Genomic DNA, 18,117 nt, shown 5'->3' on the forward strand with positions numbered 1-18,117 from the left:
TTTCTAACTCAGATGCCGGAGAGGAAGGAAACTGCTCAGGGATTTCCCCATGAGGCCAATGGTGACTTTAAAACAGTTAGGAGTTTAAAAGAAAAATCCACCTAAAACCACTCATTCCTTTAACACTAATATGTGAGAACAATATTTTTTGTGAACAAATGTTTCATTTTGGCGTTATAATAAGGTTGGTAGCAACATGGAAAATGTGGAAATCTGTTGCAGCGCAAGTTGACTACAAAATCCACAATGCAATGCTCTCTCTTTGGGCTTGCTGGCTAGCTAGCTAGCTAGCAAATGTACCTACACACAATAATACCAAAGACAATATCAGCATGTGAGGTAGCTAGTTAGCTGTAAAATCACCTAAACAAACTGCACTTCAATTTAGGAGTCTACAGTCTCACCATGTTCAACCTGCAGATCGATGTGACTCACAGTGTGGAGTCTAACATTCGCAACGGCAGATATACTTTTGAGGAGATGGGAAACGTTGCCCATGCTACGTCAATAGGCCACGCGGTGCATTCTGGGCGATTCTGGGAGAAGGAGCGCTCTCCTTCAAGGAGTGAATAGGAGTCAATTGGGAGCTAGCTCAAAAACCCAACATTAGCACGAATTTCGTCAACAAGAAGTACAACAAAACAAATATTTTCAGAGATGTGAGATAATTAACTTGCTATCTGTAGTATCGTATAGCTTTGGAATCGTGACATTACATACTTTAGAGGGAAATAAGCATGTTTCTCGACATATACACTGACTTTGGGAAGGGATTGTGTGACGATTAGCTAAGCAACCGCGTGACGCAGCATGACAACGTGAACGCAATTGGTCGACAGTCTGCTGGGTGGGGCGTTAAATGTTCCTACATTCATTGGATTCCTATCTCCTTTCTATAATATCTCTGGCAACGGCAGCATGCAATGCACCGTGGACTAAAGAGGCAGACAAATTGGAAAAATGTTCTAAACTCTCCGTTAAATTACAAATGTCTTGAGGCAGGAATATCGCAAAAATATGATCAATGGCTCATTCGAGAGAAGACATCCTCCCGAGTTATGACATCAGCCAGTATTGAAATCTAACATGAATGATAGACGTTTTCGCAATCTAAATGTTTTATTCCTATTAACTTCCAGTGTAGTGAAAGTGACTTTATCACGGTGCTACGTCAAACTGGCCGTATTTCTGCCTGCTTGAACGCCAATAACTCAGATACACATGAAAACATGAAATGACCCAGGGAATCGATAGAACAATACAGTGCTATGAAAAAGTATTTGCCCCCTTTCTAATTTTCTCTACTTTTGCATATTTGTGATACTGAATGTTATCAGATCTTCAACCAAAACCTAATATTAGATAAAGGGAACATAAGTGAACAAATAACACAATAATTACATATTTATTTCATTTATTTCATAAACAAAGTTATGCAACACCCAATTCCCCTGTGTGAAAAAGTAATTGCCCCCTTACACTCAATAACTGGTTGTGCCACCTTTAGCTGCAATGACTCCAACCAAATGCTTCCTGAAGTTGTTGATCAGTCTCTCAGGTCGCTGTGGAGGAATTTTGGCCCACTCTTCCATTTTGGCCCACTCTTCCATGCAGAACTGCTTTAACTCAGTGATGTGTGGGTTTTCAAGCATGAACTGCTCGTTTCTGTCGCGCCCTGGCCTATAGAACTCTAGCTAGTTTGGTCAGGGTGTGAATATTCTAGGTTTGTATTTCTGTTTGGCCAGGCTCTGATTGGGGATCATACTTAGGCAGCCAGTTTTCCTGCCTGTGTTGTGGGATCTTGTTGTGTTCCTGTTTAGGCTTGTGTGTTAGCCCTTTGGACCGTCACGGTTAAGTGTGTTATTTTGGTTACTGTGTCGTGTGTTTATTAGTTAAATAAACATGTACTCTTAACGTACGTGACAGTTTCAAGTCCTGCCACAACATCTCAATTGGGATTAGGTCTGGACTTTGACTAGGCCATTCCAAAACTTCCAATTTGTTACTTTTTAGCAATTTTCATGTAGACTTGATTGTGTGTTTTGGATCATTGTCTTACATTTACATTTTAGTCATTTAGCAGACGCTCTTATCCAGAGCGACTTACAGTTAGTGAGTGCATACATAATTTTTTAATTTTTCATACTGGGAATCGAACCCACAACCCTGGCATTGCAAACGCCATGCTCTACCAACTGAGCTACATCCCTGCCGGCCATTCCCTCCCCTACCCTGGATGACGCCGGGCCAATTGTGCGCTGCCCCATGGGACTCCCGGTCACGACAGAGCCTGGATTCGAACCAGGATCTCTAGTGGCACAGCTAGCACTGCGATGCAGCGCCTTAGACCACTGCGCCACTCGGGAGTCTTGCTGCATGACCCAGCTGCGCTTCAGTTTCAGCTCACAGACGGATGGTCTGACATTCTCCTGTAGAATTCTCTGATACAGAGCAGAATTCATGGTTCCTTCTATTAAGGCAAGTCGTCCAGGTCCTGAGGCAGCAAAGCATCCCCAAACCATCACACCACCACCACCATGCTTGACCTTTGGTATGATGTCAAGGGGTATGAATACTTTCTGAAGGCACTGTAGTGACAGTACAATATTGGAACTATATCATATAACTGCTGACAGATAATTTTCTCCTAAACGTTCACTGGGCGGCGCAGAGACACCATTCACCATGTAGACTCATTACAACTTCAGTTCAGGGCCGGCATTGTGGGCAGGCCTTAGGGGGCGTAATTCCTTCCCCGTCCAGATTAAATATTTCAATATTTATAATTTTATTTAACAGAGATTGCGCCGACAGAAAGACGCATCAATCTCAGATAAATCATCAGAGCGAGTGAAACAGCGCCCCTCTGTATCTGTATGTGTGGCCCTTGTATCTAACACTGTCTGGACCAAAAGAGTATTGAATGTAATATTATTTTTGTCCAGACAGCATCAGATACATGGGCTACGTATAGTAAGACAGAGGGGCGCTGTTTCGCTCGCTCGGATGCTTTCTCCGGTGAGAGAGTTTCAGCCACTTGTAAATTGAAGTTGGCGGGTGTGCAGTGCTCGGATGCTGGAATTATTTTGGATGAACATGCATCATGACTTGTTGTGTTCATGCCACATTAAAAGGTTATGCATTTTTACAGTTAAATTACATGTCTTTATTATAAAACCCACACTAGAATCGCTAAAGCAGTCATTTGGACTGTACAAATATTACTCTGCCATTTTTAAAGTCAAGTGTGTGCACACATAGGAGGTCCCATGAAAAAAACAAAGTGATTTTGTCTATCTGTGACCAAGAGAAAGTGGTCTTAGTTCAATTCTATGAAATTATTTCTTATTTTTTAATGTTGAGAGCTCGATATCCGGCTGAGAATATCACAGCGAGATGAAACTAGTATTGTTGCATCTGCTAGATTCTCCCGTTTTGTATGCACTATTGCAAGCGCAGCTGTGAGTTTGACAGACACAGGAAACCGTTCCTTTCTCTGGATTGGAGAGCAGAGAGATGGGGCTTTCTGGAGCAGAGAGATGGGGCTTTCTGGCACTATAAGGCACTTCAGCCCCGCTGGGAGCGGAGAGCAGAGAGATGGGGCTTTCTGGCACTATAAGGCACTTCAGCCCCGCTGGGAGCGGAGAGCAGAGAGATGGGGCTTTCTGGCACTATAAGGCACTTCAGCCCCACTGGGAGCGGAGAGCAGAGAGATGGGGCTCTCTTGCACTGTAAGACACTGGACCCTATGACGTTTACAGGAATGCATTGTACACCAAAATCAGTCGGAACCGGTCCAGAACCGCTCAAAGTGCCCCAAATAGGGGACTTAACATCTATTTGAGGCTATATAGTGTTTCATTACATTTACAATGTTTACAAACATTGGAGTGAAACAAGCTTATATTTGGGGTTGTGGTGGGGTACGACAGTTGAACTAAGCTCACGGGGCATTTATAAGTTACATTATAAAATAATCATTGAGTACATATCACTACGTCCAGAAATGGATGTAGCTTCTGCAGATTGCAGCTTTAAGGGTCTGTGTCTGTTTGTGTCTGCTCTACTGGCGTTCACACAGCTGATAAGGTTTCTCAACCTCCTCTATGCCACTTGAAACTTCTTGTTTTTCTAGCTTTGTGATATAAAGCTTTCCATCTACACACAAGTTGACTCCATTCTGCTACTGACTCCGTTCTGCTACTGACTCCGTTCTGCTACTGACTCCGTTCTGCTACTGACTCCATTCTGCTACTGACTCCGTTCTGCTACTGACTTCATTCTGCTACTGACTCCATTCTGCTACTGACTCCGTTCTGCTACTGACTCCGTTCTGCTACTGACTCCGTTCTGCTACTGACTCCATTCTGCTACTGACTCCGTTCTGCTACTGACTCCATTCTGCTACTGACTCCCCTCATAATATAGTCTCATTAATAACTCTGATTGGAGTTAATAAATCAAATCAAATCAAATCAAATCAAATTGTATTGGCCACATGCGCCGAATACAACAGGTGCAGACATTACAGTGAAATGCTTACTTACAGCCCTTAACCAACAGTGCATTTATTTTTAATAAAAAAGTAAAATAAAACAACAACAAAGAAGTGTTGAGAAAAAAAGAGCAGAAGTAAAATAAAATAACAGTAGGGAGGCTATATATACAGGGGGGTACCGGTGCAGAGTCAATGTGCGGGGGCACCGGCTAGTTTAGGTAGTTGAGGTAATATGTACATGTGGGTAGACTTAAAGTGACTATGCATAAATAATGAACAGAGTAGCAGCAGCGTCCCAAAAATATTTTGGGTTGTGGTGGGGTACGACAGTTGAACTAAGCTCACGGGGCATTTATAAGTTACATTATAAAATAATCATTGAGTACATATCACTACGTCCAGAAATGGATGTAGCTTCTGCAGATTGCAGCTTTAAGGGTCTGTGTCTGTTTGTGTCTGCTCTACTGGCGTTCACACAGCTGATAAGGTTTCTCAACCTCCTCTATGCCACTTGAAACTTCTTGTTTTTCTAGCTTTGTGATATAAAGCTTTCCATCTACACACAAGTTGACTCCATTCTGCTACTGACTCCATTCTGCTACTGACTCCGTTCTGCTACTGACTCCGTTCTGCTACTGACTCTGTTCTGCTACTGACTCCGTTCTGCTACTGACTCCGTTCTGCTACTGACTCCATTCTGCTACTGACTCCATTCTGCTACTGACTCCATTCTGCTACTGACTCCGTTCTGCTACTGACTCCATTATGCTACTGACTCCATTCTGCTACTGACTCCATTCAGCTACTGACTCCATTCTGCTACTGACTCCGTTCTGCTACTGACTCCGTTCTGCTACTGACTCCGTTCTGCTACTGACTCCGTTCTGCTACTGACTCCGTTCTGCTACTGACTCCATTCTGCTACTGAGTTCATTCTGCTACTGACACCATTCTGCTACTGACTCCGTTCTGCTACTGACTTCATTCTGCTACTGACTCCATTCTGCTACTGACTCCGTTCTGCTACTGACATCATTCTGCTACTGACTCCATTCTGCTACTGACACCATTCTGCTACTGACTCTGTTCTGCTACTGACTCCATTCTGCTACTGACTCCGTTCTGCTACTGACTCCGTTCTGCTACTGACTCCATTCTGCTACTGACTCCATTCTGCTACTGACTCCCCTCATAATATAGTCTTATTAATACATCTGATTGGAGTTATTAAATCAAACAACAACAAAGAAGTGTTGAGAAAAAAAGAGCAGAAGTAAAATAAAATAACAGTAGGGAGGCTATATATACAGGGGGGTACCGGTGCAGAGTCAATGTGCGGGAGCACCGGCTAGTTGAGGTAGTTGAAGTAATATGTACATGTGGGTAGAGTTAAAGTGACTATGCATAAACAATTAACAGAGTAGCAGCAGCGTAAAAAGATGGGGTGGGGGGGGCAGTGCAAATAGTCCGGGTAGCCATGATTAGCTGTTCAGGAGTCTTATGGCTTGGGGGTAGAAGCTGTTGAGAAATCATTTGGACCTAGACTTGGCACTCCGGTACCGCTTGCCGTGCGGTAGCAGAGAGAACAGTCTATGACTAGGGGTGGCTGGAGTCTTTGACAATTTGAGGGCCTTCCTCTGACACCGCCTGGTACAGAGGTCCTGGATGGCAGGAAGCTTGGCCCCAGTGATGTACTGGGCCGTACGCACTACCCTCTGTAGTGCCTTGCGGTCGGAGGCCAAGCAGTTGCCATACCAGGCGGTGATGCAACCAGTCAGGATGCTCTCGATGGTGCAGCTGTAGAATTTTTTTGAGGATCTGAGGACCCATGCCAAATCTTTTTCAGTCTCCTGAGGGGGAATAGGCTTTGTCGTGCCCTCTTCACGACTGTCTTGGTGTGTTTGGACCATGATAGTTTGTTGGTGATGTGGACACCAAGGAACTTGAAGCTCTCAACCTGTTCCACTACAGCCCTGTCGATGAGAATGGGGGCGTGCTCAGTCCTCTTTTATTTCCTGTAGTCCACAATCATCTCCTTTGTCTTGGTCACGTTGAGGGAGAGGTTGTTATCCTGGCACCACACGGCCAGGTCTCTGACCTCCTCCCTATAGGCTGTCTCATTGTTGTCGGTGATCAGGCCTACCACTGTTGTGTCGTCGGCAAACTTAATGATGGTGTTGGAGTCGTGCCTGGCCATGCAGTCATGGGTGAACAGGGAGTACAGGAGGGGACTGAGCACGCACCCCTGAGGGGCCCCCGTGTTGAGGATCAGTGTGGCAGATGTGTTGTTACCTACCCTTACCACCTGGGGGCGGCCAGTCAGGAAGTCCAGGATCCAGTTGCAGAGGGAGGTGTTTAGTCCCAGGATCCTTAGCTTGGTGATGAGCTTTGAGGGCACTATGGTGTTGAATGCTGAGCTGTAGTCAATGAATAGCATTCTCACGTAGGTGTTCCTCTTGTCCAGGTGGGAAAGGACAGTGTGGAGTGCAATAGAGATTGCATCATCTGTGGATCTGTTGGGGCGGTATGCAAATTGGAGTGGGTCTAGGGTTTCTGGGATAATGGTGTTGATGTGAGCCATGACCAGCCTTTCAAAGCACTTCATGGCTACAGACGTCAGTGCTACGGGTCGGTAGTCATTTAGGCAGGTTATCTTAGAGTCCTTGGGCACGGGGACTATGGTGGTCTGCTTGAAACATGTTGGTATTACAGACTCAGTCAGGGACGTGTTAAAAATGTCAGTGAAGACACTTGCCAGTTGGTCAGCACATGCTCGGAGTACACGTCCTGGTAATCCGTCTGGCCCTGCGGCCTTGTGAATGTTGACCTGCTTAAAAGTCTTACTCACATCGGCTACGGAGAGCGTGATCACATAGTCATCCGGAACAGCTGGTGCTCTCATGCATGCTTCAGTGTTGCTTGCCTCGAAGCGAGCATAGAAGTGGTTTAGCTCGCCTGGAAGTCTTGTGTCGCTGGGAAGCTCGCGGCTGTGCTTCCCTTTGTAGTCTGTAATAGTTTTCAAGCCCTGCCACATCCGACGAGCATCAGAGCCGGTGTAGTACGATTCAATCTTAGTCCTGTATTGACTCTTTGCCTGTTTGATGGTTCGTCGGAGGGCATAGCGGGATTTCTTATGCCCTCCGACGAACCATCAAACAGACAGAGTCAATACAGGACTAAGATTGAATCGTACTACACCGGCTCTGACGCTCGTCGGATTTCATTGGAGTTATTATATTTCATTCATATTGGAGTTTTGATTTTCAAAAGTGTGTAACTAGGTGCAGTGCTCTTTGTGTCCTTGTTATAGCAGTGATTGAAACTCCTCATGACGCACTAAAGCAGAACACACATTGTGCTTTTCCAAGGTCCATCCTTGTAGATGGTCTACATCTAGTTGCTGTATAAAACCATGGTCAGAAGTAAGACATGATCTCGCCATCACGGTTGACAACTCCGTTGTGTCCTCCTCCCAGAGTGCGAAGAGCCTTGGCGTGACCCTGGACAACACCCTGTTGTTCTCTGCTAACATCAAGGCGGTGACCCGATCCTGTAGGTTCATGCTCTACAACATTCGCAGAGTATGACCCTGCCTTACACAGGAAGCGGCACAGGTCCTAATCCAGGCACTTGTCATCTCCCGTCTGGATTACTGCAACTCGCTGTTGGCTGGGCTCCCTGCCTGTGCCATTAAACCCCTACAACTCATCCAGAACGCCGCAGCCCGTCTGGTGTTCAACCTTCCCAAGTTCTCTCACGTCACCCCGCTCCTCCGCACACTCCACTGGCTTCCAGTTGAAGCTCACATCTGCTACAAGGTCATGGTGCTTGCCTACGGAGCTGTGAGGGGAACGGCACCTCCGTACCTTCAGGCTCTGATCAGTCCCTACACCCAAACGAGGACATTGTGTTCATCCACCTCTGGCCTGCTGGCTCCCCTACCTCTGCGGAAGCACAGTTCCCGCTCATCCCAGTCAAAACTGTTCGCTGCTCTGGCACCCCAATGGTGGAACAAGCTCCCTCATGACGCCAGGACAGCGGAGTCACTCACCACCTTCCGGAGACATTTGAAACCCCACCTCTTTAAGGAATACCTGGGATAGGATAAAGTAATCCTTCTACCCCCCTTAACCCCCAAAAAAAAAAAAAAAAAAAAAAAAAAAGAAGAGACAAAACATTGTAAAGTGGTTATCCCACTGGCTATAAGGTGAATGCACCAATTTGTAAGTCGCTCTGGATAAGAGTGTCTGCTAAATGACGTAAATGTAAAAATGTAAATGTAAATAGCCTGTCTTAATGCCTCTATTTCTGAGGTAAAGCAAACAGTAGTAATGATCTGATATAGATGTAGCAGTGTACTTCTCTATTTCTGGGGTAAAGCAAACAGTAGTAATGATCTGATATAGATGTAGCAGTGTACTTATCTATTTCTGGGGTAAAGCAAACAGTAGTAATGATCTGATATAGATGTAGCAGTGTACTTCTCTATTTCTGGGGTAAAGCAAACAGTAGTAATGATCTGATATAGATGTAGCAGTGTACTTCTCTATTTCTGGGGTAAAGCAAACAGTAGTATTGATCTGATATAGATGTAGCAGTGTACTTCTCCTTGTAGCGGTGTACATGATATAGCTTGTATTGGAAGAGGCCACCCACACACTATAAACGTACTTATGTGAGGGAAACGTCAGACTGAGGGACACATTTCATCAATGATTCACCAAACCTGTGTTAGCGAGGAGCAGTGTCTTGCGGTCGGGTCCAGCATTCTCGTAGGAGATGTCCATCTTAAAGGTCTCATTCTCCAGGGCAGCTGGTGGTGAGGACACTGAGAAGGTCACAACCCATTATGCAAAGTTATAAATAATGGTTAATTTAATGAATATTATACAATTAAGGGGTACTAAACAAGGTTGCTCCCTATCATCTTATTTATTCTAGCAGTCAAAATATTAGCAAAACATTAAATTTTTAACCCATAGGTGTTCCTGCTTACGGACGACTAAAGCTGCCATATGAATGACGAAGAAAAATGAGACCTCCTCCTCCTCTTCTTCCACTGGAGAGGACTGGGGGAGAGAAGGAAGGAGTGAGGAGGAGGGGTGGGAGAGAGGAGGAGAGGTGGGAGAGAGGAGGAGAGGTGGGAGAGAGGAGGAGAGGTGGGAGAGAGGAGGAGAGAGGAGGAGGGGTGGGAGACAGGAGGAGGGTTGGGAGAGAGGAGGAGAGGTGGGAGAGAGGAGGAGAGAGGAGGAGGGGTGGGAGACAGGAGGAGGGGTGGGAGAGAGGAGGAGGGGGTGGGAGAGAGGAGGAGAGGTGGGAGAGAGGAGGAGGGGTGGGAGACAGGAGGAGGGGTGGGAGAGAGGAGGAGGGGTGGGAGAGAGGAGGAGAGAGGAGGAGGGGTTGGAGGGAGGAGAGAGGAGGAGGGGGTGGGAGAGAGGAGGAGGGGTGGGAGAGAAGAGGAGAGGTGGGAGAGAGGAGGAGAGAGGAGGAGGGGTGGGGAGACAGGAGGAGGGGTGGGAGAGAGGAGGAGGGGGTGGGAGAGAGGAGGAGAGAGGAGGAGGGGTTGGAGGCAGGAGAGAGGAGGAGGGGTGGGAGAGAGGAGGAGGGGTGGGAGAGAGGAGGAGGGGTGGGAGAGAGGAGGAGAGAGGAGGATGGGTGGGAGAGAGGAGGAGGGGTGGGAGAGAGGAGGAGGGGTGGGAGAGAGGGAAGTGAGAAATGAACATCACCCTCTCTCCTCTGTTTTATCCTGTTTCCTCTCCACAATCGCTAGACTTCTCTCAGTAGAAGGCTGTAGGGTTATAGGACTGTTCATCTCAGAATTCCCCACTGTCACTGTTCAGGAGATATACGTACAGTATATTATATATTAATATTATATTATATGTGAAAAACTTCACAGGGCTCCAAAATGTGTTTGTGGGTGTTGATGTCGTTACCACACTGTTTTTTTAAGATCAAATAGTTTTCCCTCTGTTTCAGACAGTGTGCCACTGTTAAGCATAGTCTGGAGTCAACAGGTTTGCCTTCGGAGGATAACCTGTGTGGTGTGTGCTTACAGTGAAGCCGAGTGTCAGACTGGTCCTTGTTTTTGTGGGAAGTGTTGAGTTTATGACGAGGTTCACCCATAATAAAAGCGTACCTACACATTTGGTAACACGTTGACAAAGTGGAAGTTAGGCTATATAACAATGACCATAAGCATGGCTTACCTTCAGGAGATCCACAATGACCATAAGCATGGCTTACCTTCAGGAGATCCACAATGACCATAAGCATGGCTTACCTTCAGGAGATCCACAATGACCATAAGCATGGCTTACCTTCAGGAGATCCACAATGACCATAAGCATGGCTTACCTTCAGGAGATCCACAATGACCATAAGCATGGCTTACCTTCAGGAGATCCACAATGACCATAAGCATGGCTTACCTTCAGGAGATCCACAATGACCATAAGCATGGCTTACCTTCAGGAGATCCACAATGACCATAAGCATGGCTTACCTTCAGGAGATCCACAATGACCATAAGCATGGCTTACCTTCAGGAGATCCACAATGACCATAAGCATGGCTTACCTTCAGGGAGATCCACAATGACCATAAGCATGGCTTACCTTCAGGAGATCCACAATGACCATAAGCATGGCTTACCTTCAGGAGATCCACAATGACCATAAGCATGGCTTACCTTCAGGAGATCCACAATGACCATAAGCATGGCTTACCTTCAGGAGATCCACAATGACCATAAGCATGGCTTACCTTCAGGAGATCCACAATGACCATAAGCATGGCTTACCTTCAGGAGATCCACAATGACCATAAGCATGGCTTACCTTCAGGAGATCCACAATGACCATAAGCATGGCTTACCTTCAGGAGATCCACAATGACCATAAGCATGGCTTACCTTCAGGAGATCCACAATGACCATAAGCATGGCTTACCTTCAGGAGATCCACAATGACCATAAGCATGGCTTACCTTCAGGAGATCCACAATGACCATAAGCATGGCTTACCTTCAGGAGATCCACAATGACCATAAGCATGGCTTACCTTCAGGAGATCCACAATGACCATAAGCATGGCTTACCTTCAGGAGATCCACAATGACCATAAGCATGGCTTACCTTCAGGAGATCCACATAAAATGTAAAAGTATTTTCAAACACCGAGATGATGTTGGTTTTGCTGTGACATAGCTACCCAGAATGTGTTTACTTTAAAGGCTTTAATGTATCATTATGTGTGCCTGTAGGTTCTAGGATATGCTAATATGATTGCGACTGTGTTCATTGGTCGTTTGTTTACCCATCAACAGGCTCTACTACACCAATCACAAAGGAGGACCTGCAGGCGGTGACCAATGACAAGAGCGACACGTCCAACCGCACCATTACCTTCAACGTGATTCGTCGACCAAAACTAGGCAGACTGGTGACGGTGCTGGCTGACAATATTACTGTAGACGTCTCCTCCTTCACACAGACAATGGTAAGAGCAGAATATAACAACTAAGCCTAAACCTTATCTACACACACACACCATGGTAAGAGCAGAACCTGAGATAGTAGTAAGAGTGCTGATTTAGGATCTGTTTTCATAATGAATAAGATTACGTGGACGGGGGGGACGGGGGGGTTGGGGGGGTGGGACCAGGGTCCATATTCATACAACGCTGAGTTGGAGTGCTGGTAAAGGATCAGTTTCGCCTTTTTAGATAATAATTAATATGATTAAATAGACAGGGGGGGGGGACCTGATCCAGGATCAGCACTACTGCTCTGAGACTCTTGATACATACAGCCGAAGTAGTTTATAGGAGAAGACAAAACAAGACTCTTCTTGTGTATTCTGATTCATTTATCCAGTAAAACAATATTTATGGTGAGAAACAAACAGAAGGAAACTCCACAGGATATAAATTCCAATTCAGTGCCGGAACAATGTTGTTTGGCCTTGACCAGAAGCGTGGTCAGTGTTTTTGATTGGATAAGGCCCCAGGTCACACTCTCTACAGCTGAGTAAATAGACATGCATTATAAATCTGTAATCCATTCTGAATATCAGCCACAGACTAGATCTTCTCTAGCGGAAGAAGCGACTCATGTGAAGTCTTCATGTCTTCAATTATTCGTTGATGGGATGTTTTTACCAAAGTTCTGATGTTCAGTGTTTTGTCTAACACTTTTTTAGTGTTTTGGTTCCATTGAAAAGGGGTTACAAAAGTGGTGAATTCCGGGCTTGCCCGTCCGATCTTCACTGATTTCTGGTCTCTGTGTGTCTCAGGTGGACCAGCGGGAGATTCTGTACATCCAGAGTCTCGTGGCGTCGGTTGGCTGGTCCGCCATGGACTCAATGACCTTCTCAGTGTCCTCACCACCAGCTGCCCTGGAGAATGAGACCTTCAAGATGGACATCTCCTACGAGAATGCTGGACCCGACCGCAAGACACTGCTCCTCGCTAACACAGGTTTGGTGAATAATTGATGAAATGGGTGAAGAACCACAACCCATTATGCAAAGTTATAAATAATGGTTAATTTAATGAATATTATACAATTAAGGGGTACTAAACAAGGTTGCCCCCTATCAGCTTATTTATTCTAGCAGTCAAAATATTAGCAAATCATTAAATTTTTTAACCCATAGGTGTTCCTGCTTACGGACGACTAAAGCTGCCATAATTAGAGTTAAATAAATGCACACATAAACAAAAATAAATGCAAGAATAACTAAATAAATGGAGACATAAATAGATAAATAAATAAATGGATGAATGATTGCAAACATACAGTGCATTCGGAAAGTATTCAGACCCCTTGACTTTTCCCACATTTTGTTACGTTACAGCCTTATTCTAAAATTGAATGACAAAGCAAAAACAGGTTTTTAGAAATGTTTGCAAATGTATAAAAAAAACGGAAATATCACATTTATAATAATAATAATATGCCATTTAGCAGACGCTTTTATCCAAAGCGACTTACAGTCATGCGTGCATACATTTTTGTGCATGGGTGGTCCCGGGGATCGAACCCACTACCCTGGCGTTACAAGCGCCGTGCTCTACCAATTGAGCTACAGAGGACATTTACATAAGTATTCAGACCCTTTACTCAGTACTTTGTTAAAGCACCTTTGGCAGTGATTACAGCCTCATGTCTTCTTGGGTATGATGCAACAAGCTTGGCACACCAGTATTTGGGGAGTTTCTCCCATTCTTCTCTGCAGATCCTCTTAAGCTCTGTCAGGTTGAATGGGGAGCGTTGCTGCACAGCTATTGTCAGGTTTCTCCAGAGATGTTTGATCGGGTTCAAGACCGGGCTCTGGCTGGGCCACTCAAGGACATTCAGAGACTTCTCCCGAAGCCACTCCTGCGTTGTCTTGGCTGTGTGCTTAGGGTCGATGTCCTGTTGGAAGGTGAACCTTCGCCCCAGTCTGAGGGCTGAGCGCTCTGGAGCAGGTTTTCATCAAGGATCTCTCTGTACTTTGCTCCGTTCATCTTTCCCTCGATCCTGACTAGTCTCCCAGTCCCTGCCTTTGAAAAACATCCGCACAGCATGATGTTGCCACCGCCATGCTTCACCGTAGGGATGGTGCCAGGTTTCCTCCAGACGTGACGCTTGGCATTCAGGCCAAAGAGTTCAATCTTGGTTTCAACAGACAAGAGAATCTTGTCTCATGGTCTGAGTCCTTTAGGTGCCTTTTGGCAAACTCCAAGTGGGCTGTCATGTGCCTTTTACTGAAAAGTGGCTTCCGTCTGGCTACTCTGCCATAAAGGCCTGATTGGTGGAGTGCTGCAGAGATGGTTGTCCTTCTGGAAGGTTCTCCCATCTCCACAGAGGAACTCTGGAGCTCTGTCAGAGTGACGATCGGGTTCTTGGTCACCTCCCTGACCAAGGCCCTTCTCCCCGGATTGCTCAGTTTGGCCGGGCGACCAGCTCTAGGAAGAGTCTTGGTGGTTCCAAACTTCTTCCATTTAAGAGTGATGGAGGCCACTGAGTTCTTGGGGACCTTCAAGACTGCAGAAATGTTTTGGTACCCTTCCCCAGATCTGTGCCTCGACACAATCCTGTCTCGGAGCTCTACGGACAATTCCTTCGACCTCATGGCTTGGTTTTTGTTCTGACATGCACTGTCAACTGTGGGACCTTTATATAGACAGGTGTGTACCTTTCCAAATCATGTCCAATCAATTGAATTTACCACAGGTGGACTCCAATCAATTTGTAGAAACATCTCAAGGATTATCAATGGAAACAGGATGCACCTGAGCTCAATTTCGAGTCTCATAGCAAAGATTCGGAATATTTACGTAAATAAGGTATCTTTTTTTAATATATACATTTATATATACATTTGCATACGTTTCAAAAAAACTGTTTTCGCTTTGTCATTATGGGGTATTGTGTGTAGATTGATGAGTATTTTTATTTATTTAATACATTTTAGAATAAGGCTGTAACATAATAATAATGTATGAAAATGGAAGGGGTCTGAATACTTTCTGAATGCACTGTAATTATGGCAGCTTCGGTCCTCCATACCTGCTTGTCTCTCGTTGCGTTCTAGGTGCTGTGGTGACCGAGGGTGACAGCATCGTCATCGACAAGTCCAAGCTGGATGCGTCTAACCTTATGTCCAAGCTGCCCACACCCCAGCGCAGCTCCCACGAGATCTGGTTCCAGGTAAAGTCTCTACCCCAGCATGGGGTCGTCGTGGTGGGAGAGAGGAACCTCACCGTGGAGAAACCCAACTTCTCACAGTACATCCTCAACAAGTATGGCATCACGTACCGCCACGACGACTCCGAGACGCTCCACGACCGCTTTCTCTTCGTCACCTGGCTGAACCCCAAGGGTAAGCCGGCGCAGCGCCCTCTGGACGACAACCAGGTACTTAATGTTGCTAACCTACTGTACCTTGTATTTTGCACAAATTTAGTCAACTGTTTATTTCTGGACTGGTACAGGTCTGTTATTTTTTAATTGGCATTTTTTGTCTGTATGAACTTTGTGTATGCTGCAAAATGAATTGCCTCATTGAGGATATTGAAGTTCTGCTTCAAACTCTAAAGCAGAAGACAAGTTTCCATTCGACAAAATAAAGTATTATTCTTCTTCTTCTCTAATCAGGTTCTGGAGGAGTGGTTCAACATCACGGTGATCCCAGTCAACGACCAGCCGCCCGTTCTGAAGACCAAAGCCCCCAGCCTGAGCGTGGTGCAGGGGGACACAGTGGCCCTGGGGCCGGAGAACCTCAACGTGGAAGACTTGGACAACCCTTCAGAGGACATCCAGTACACTGTCATCAGCAAGCCCAACAATGGCTATCTGGCCCTGGGAGGAAGCCTTAACGAGTCTGTGGTGTCGTTCACTCAGGCTCAGATCAACAGTGGGAAGGTGTACTTTGTCCATGATGGAAGCCATGCTTCTGGGGTGTTTTATTTTAGTGTTTCCGATGGCCATCACAAACCGGTCTATAAGCTCTTCAACCTCGAGGTGACGGAGATCACCATCTCCCTTGTCAATAACACTGGGCTGTCTCTGGAGCAGGGACAGACATCCGCGGTTTTAACCCATGGGAGTCTGGTGGCAGAGACCAACGGGAAAAACACAACGGTTCACTACCGAATCACCGCGGCGCCACGGTACGGCAAGATCCTTTGGCTGGATGACCAGGAGGTCAGCCAGTTTGAGCAGGAGGACTTAAGGACGGGTAGCTTGTTTTATCACATGACGACCCTCACATCTGGTCAGGACAGCTTTGAGTTCACCGCGTTTACATCGGAAGCTAACCTGACAAACCAGGTTTTCAACATCACAGTTAAGCCCCTGGTCAGGTTTGGTAAGGGGGTGAGAATACCCAATGGCATCGTGGTCAAACTCAACACTGGTTTCCTCAACGCAACTGAGCTGGCTTCTCTATCCGTCAGTGACCCTTTCTTCGAGGTCGTCTCTCATCCAAAGTATGGCAAGCTGGTCCGAGGAAAACCCAAAGCTGGTAAGAAAACCGAGCCACTGGAGTCTTTCTTCTTTCAGGATGTGAAGCAGGAGAGGCTATCCTTTGAGCTCAACGCTAACATGACTGGAGTGCAGGAGCTGAACGACTCTTTGGTGTTCATCCTGAAAGCGGAGAACGTCCCACCTGCCAGGGGAGAGTTCCGGTTCACTGTCGTTCCATACGATCCATCGCTAGTCCGAACCACAGAGAGTCCCATCCTGACCACCAGCAGTCCTTTCTCTCAGCCTCTGAACCAAACGAACCAAACAACAATGTTTGGTGTTGGGACAGCACTACCTTCCCTGTCCACCTCCCTCCTCTCCACACAGAGACCCAGCAAGACCCACCAGAAGTTCAAAGGTCGCAACCGCTGGGGGAACACCAACCGGAACGACTCGGTAGGTACAGGTACTACTCTGGGCAAGCCCACCCTGAGTAAAGGAGATGACAATGAGATCCCCTTTGTGAATACACCGGTCCGAGTAGAGTCGTACCCTCAGAAGACCTCCAACCCGATATTGGTTGTCCTACCTCTCCTGGCGCTGCTCCTATTGGTCATCATCCTGGTGGTGCTGGTTCTCCTGCTGCGACGCAACAGGAAGAGGAAACAGAAACCTCTCACCCCGAAGCCACCACCCTCACCCTCGCCCTCAACCCCACCGGCCTATAACGGCAAGTCGCAGAGGAGCGTGGCTGTTCCCACGGTAACAGTGACTCCGCTGAGCCCCAGTAGCCCTGCCCTGGACAGACTGCTTCCTTCAGCCAATCAGGGATTAGTTAGCAACTCCGCATCACTGCCACTCTGCTCGTGGCACGGTGTAGATCCAGAGAGTTCAGCCCAGATCATTAGGACCACACCCCCCACTCTACAGCAGAACCAGTACTGGGTATGACCCTGTAGCCGCTGCCACCTAGGGGTTGGATGTGGAAGTGGACTGTCTACCCTGTACACTAAGATCCTTTCCTAACACCCCCACCAACCCCACTGATCGTTCTACTGCAAACCATGACACTACTGGACTAGTTGTGTTGTGATATAATCAAAGCATTTTCTACTGAAGGCTAAGCACAATCAGTACTGGGAATGGCAACCACTATCCCCACTTTGCAATCTAATCAGTAGCTGGTAGCCTATGACTGCTGGACCTAACAAACCACTAGTCCACCTCACCTCTACCAACCACTAGAAACACGTCTGGCTGGCCGTAAAACATAATTCATGTTCAGTATTACTATTGCAGAAGTTACCCCTCCAACCGTGACCCAGTGTGGGGTTTCAAACAAACCGTAATGCTGGACATTGCACTGCACAGCTCAAGTGTAAATTACCTAAAAAAAAAAAAAGCAAATAGAATATTATAAAAATAGAATACAACTTTATTGTCCATTAGTTAGAACACAATATGTATTCTGCCTTTCTCAACACCCCCATATACACAAGTGAAAAGACAAGTGCAAGTGTGATGTTGGCGCAATGTGAATCCCAGCCATAGTGACTCTACAATACACTATAACTACGTTGTTCAGATTGATGTTGCCAGCATGGGTACTTGGTTGATGTATCTTCCATTAAGTCCTTCTCGTTGGATTATTATGAGCAATGGATAA

General features: G+C 46.3%; 1 protein-coding gene across 1 annotated transcript in view; it reads left to right on the forward strand.

Moving 5' to 3' along the window:
- cspg4ba (chondroitin sulfate proteoglycan 4ba) overlaps window positions 1–17,874 on the forward strand; it is a 68,660-nt gene extending 50,786 nt beyond the window's left edge. Inside the window, exons 12-15 of the mRNA XM_041900379.2 lie at window positions 11,825–11,997; window positions 12,793–12,976; window positions 15,079–15,401; window positions 15,642–17,874. Coding sequence (XP_041756313.2) covers window positions 11,825–11,997; window positions 12,793–12,976; window positions 15,079–15,401; window positions 15,642–17,402 — 2,441 coding nt within the window. The 3' untranslated portion in view covers window positions 17,403–17,874. The remainder of the gene's footprint in view (window positions 1–11,824; window positions 11,998–12,792; window positions 12,977–15,078; window positions 15,402–15,641) is intronic.
- The last annotated feature ends 243 nt before the right edge of the window (window positions 17,875–18,117 follow it).

Source organism: Coregonus clupeaformis, chromosome 16 (genome assembly GCF_020615455.1).
Source record: "Coregonus clupeaformis isolate EN_2021a chromosome 16, ASM2061545v1, whole genome shotgun sequence".
Classification (NCBI taxonomy): Eukaryota; Metazoa; Chordata; class Actinopteri; order Salmoniformes; family Salmonidae; genus Coregonus; species Coregonus clupeaformis.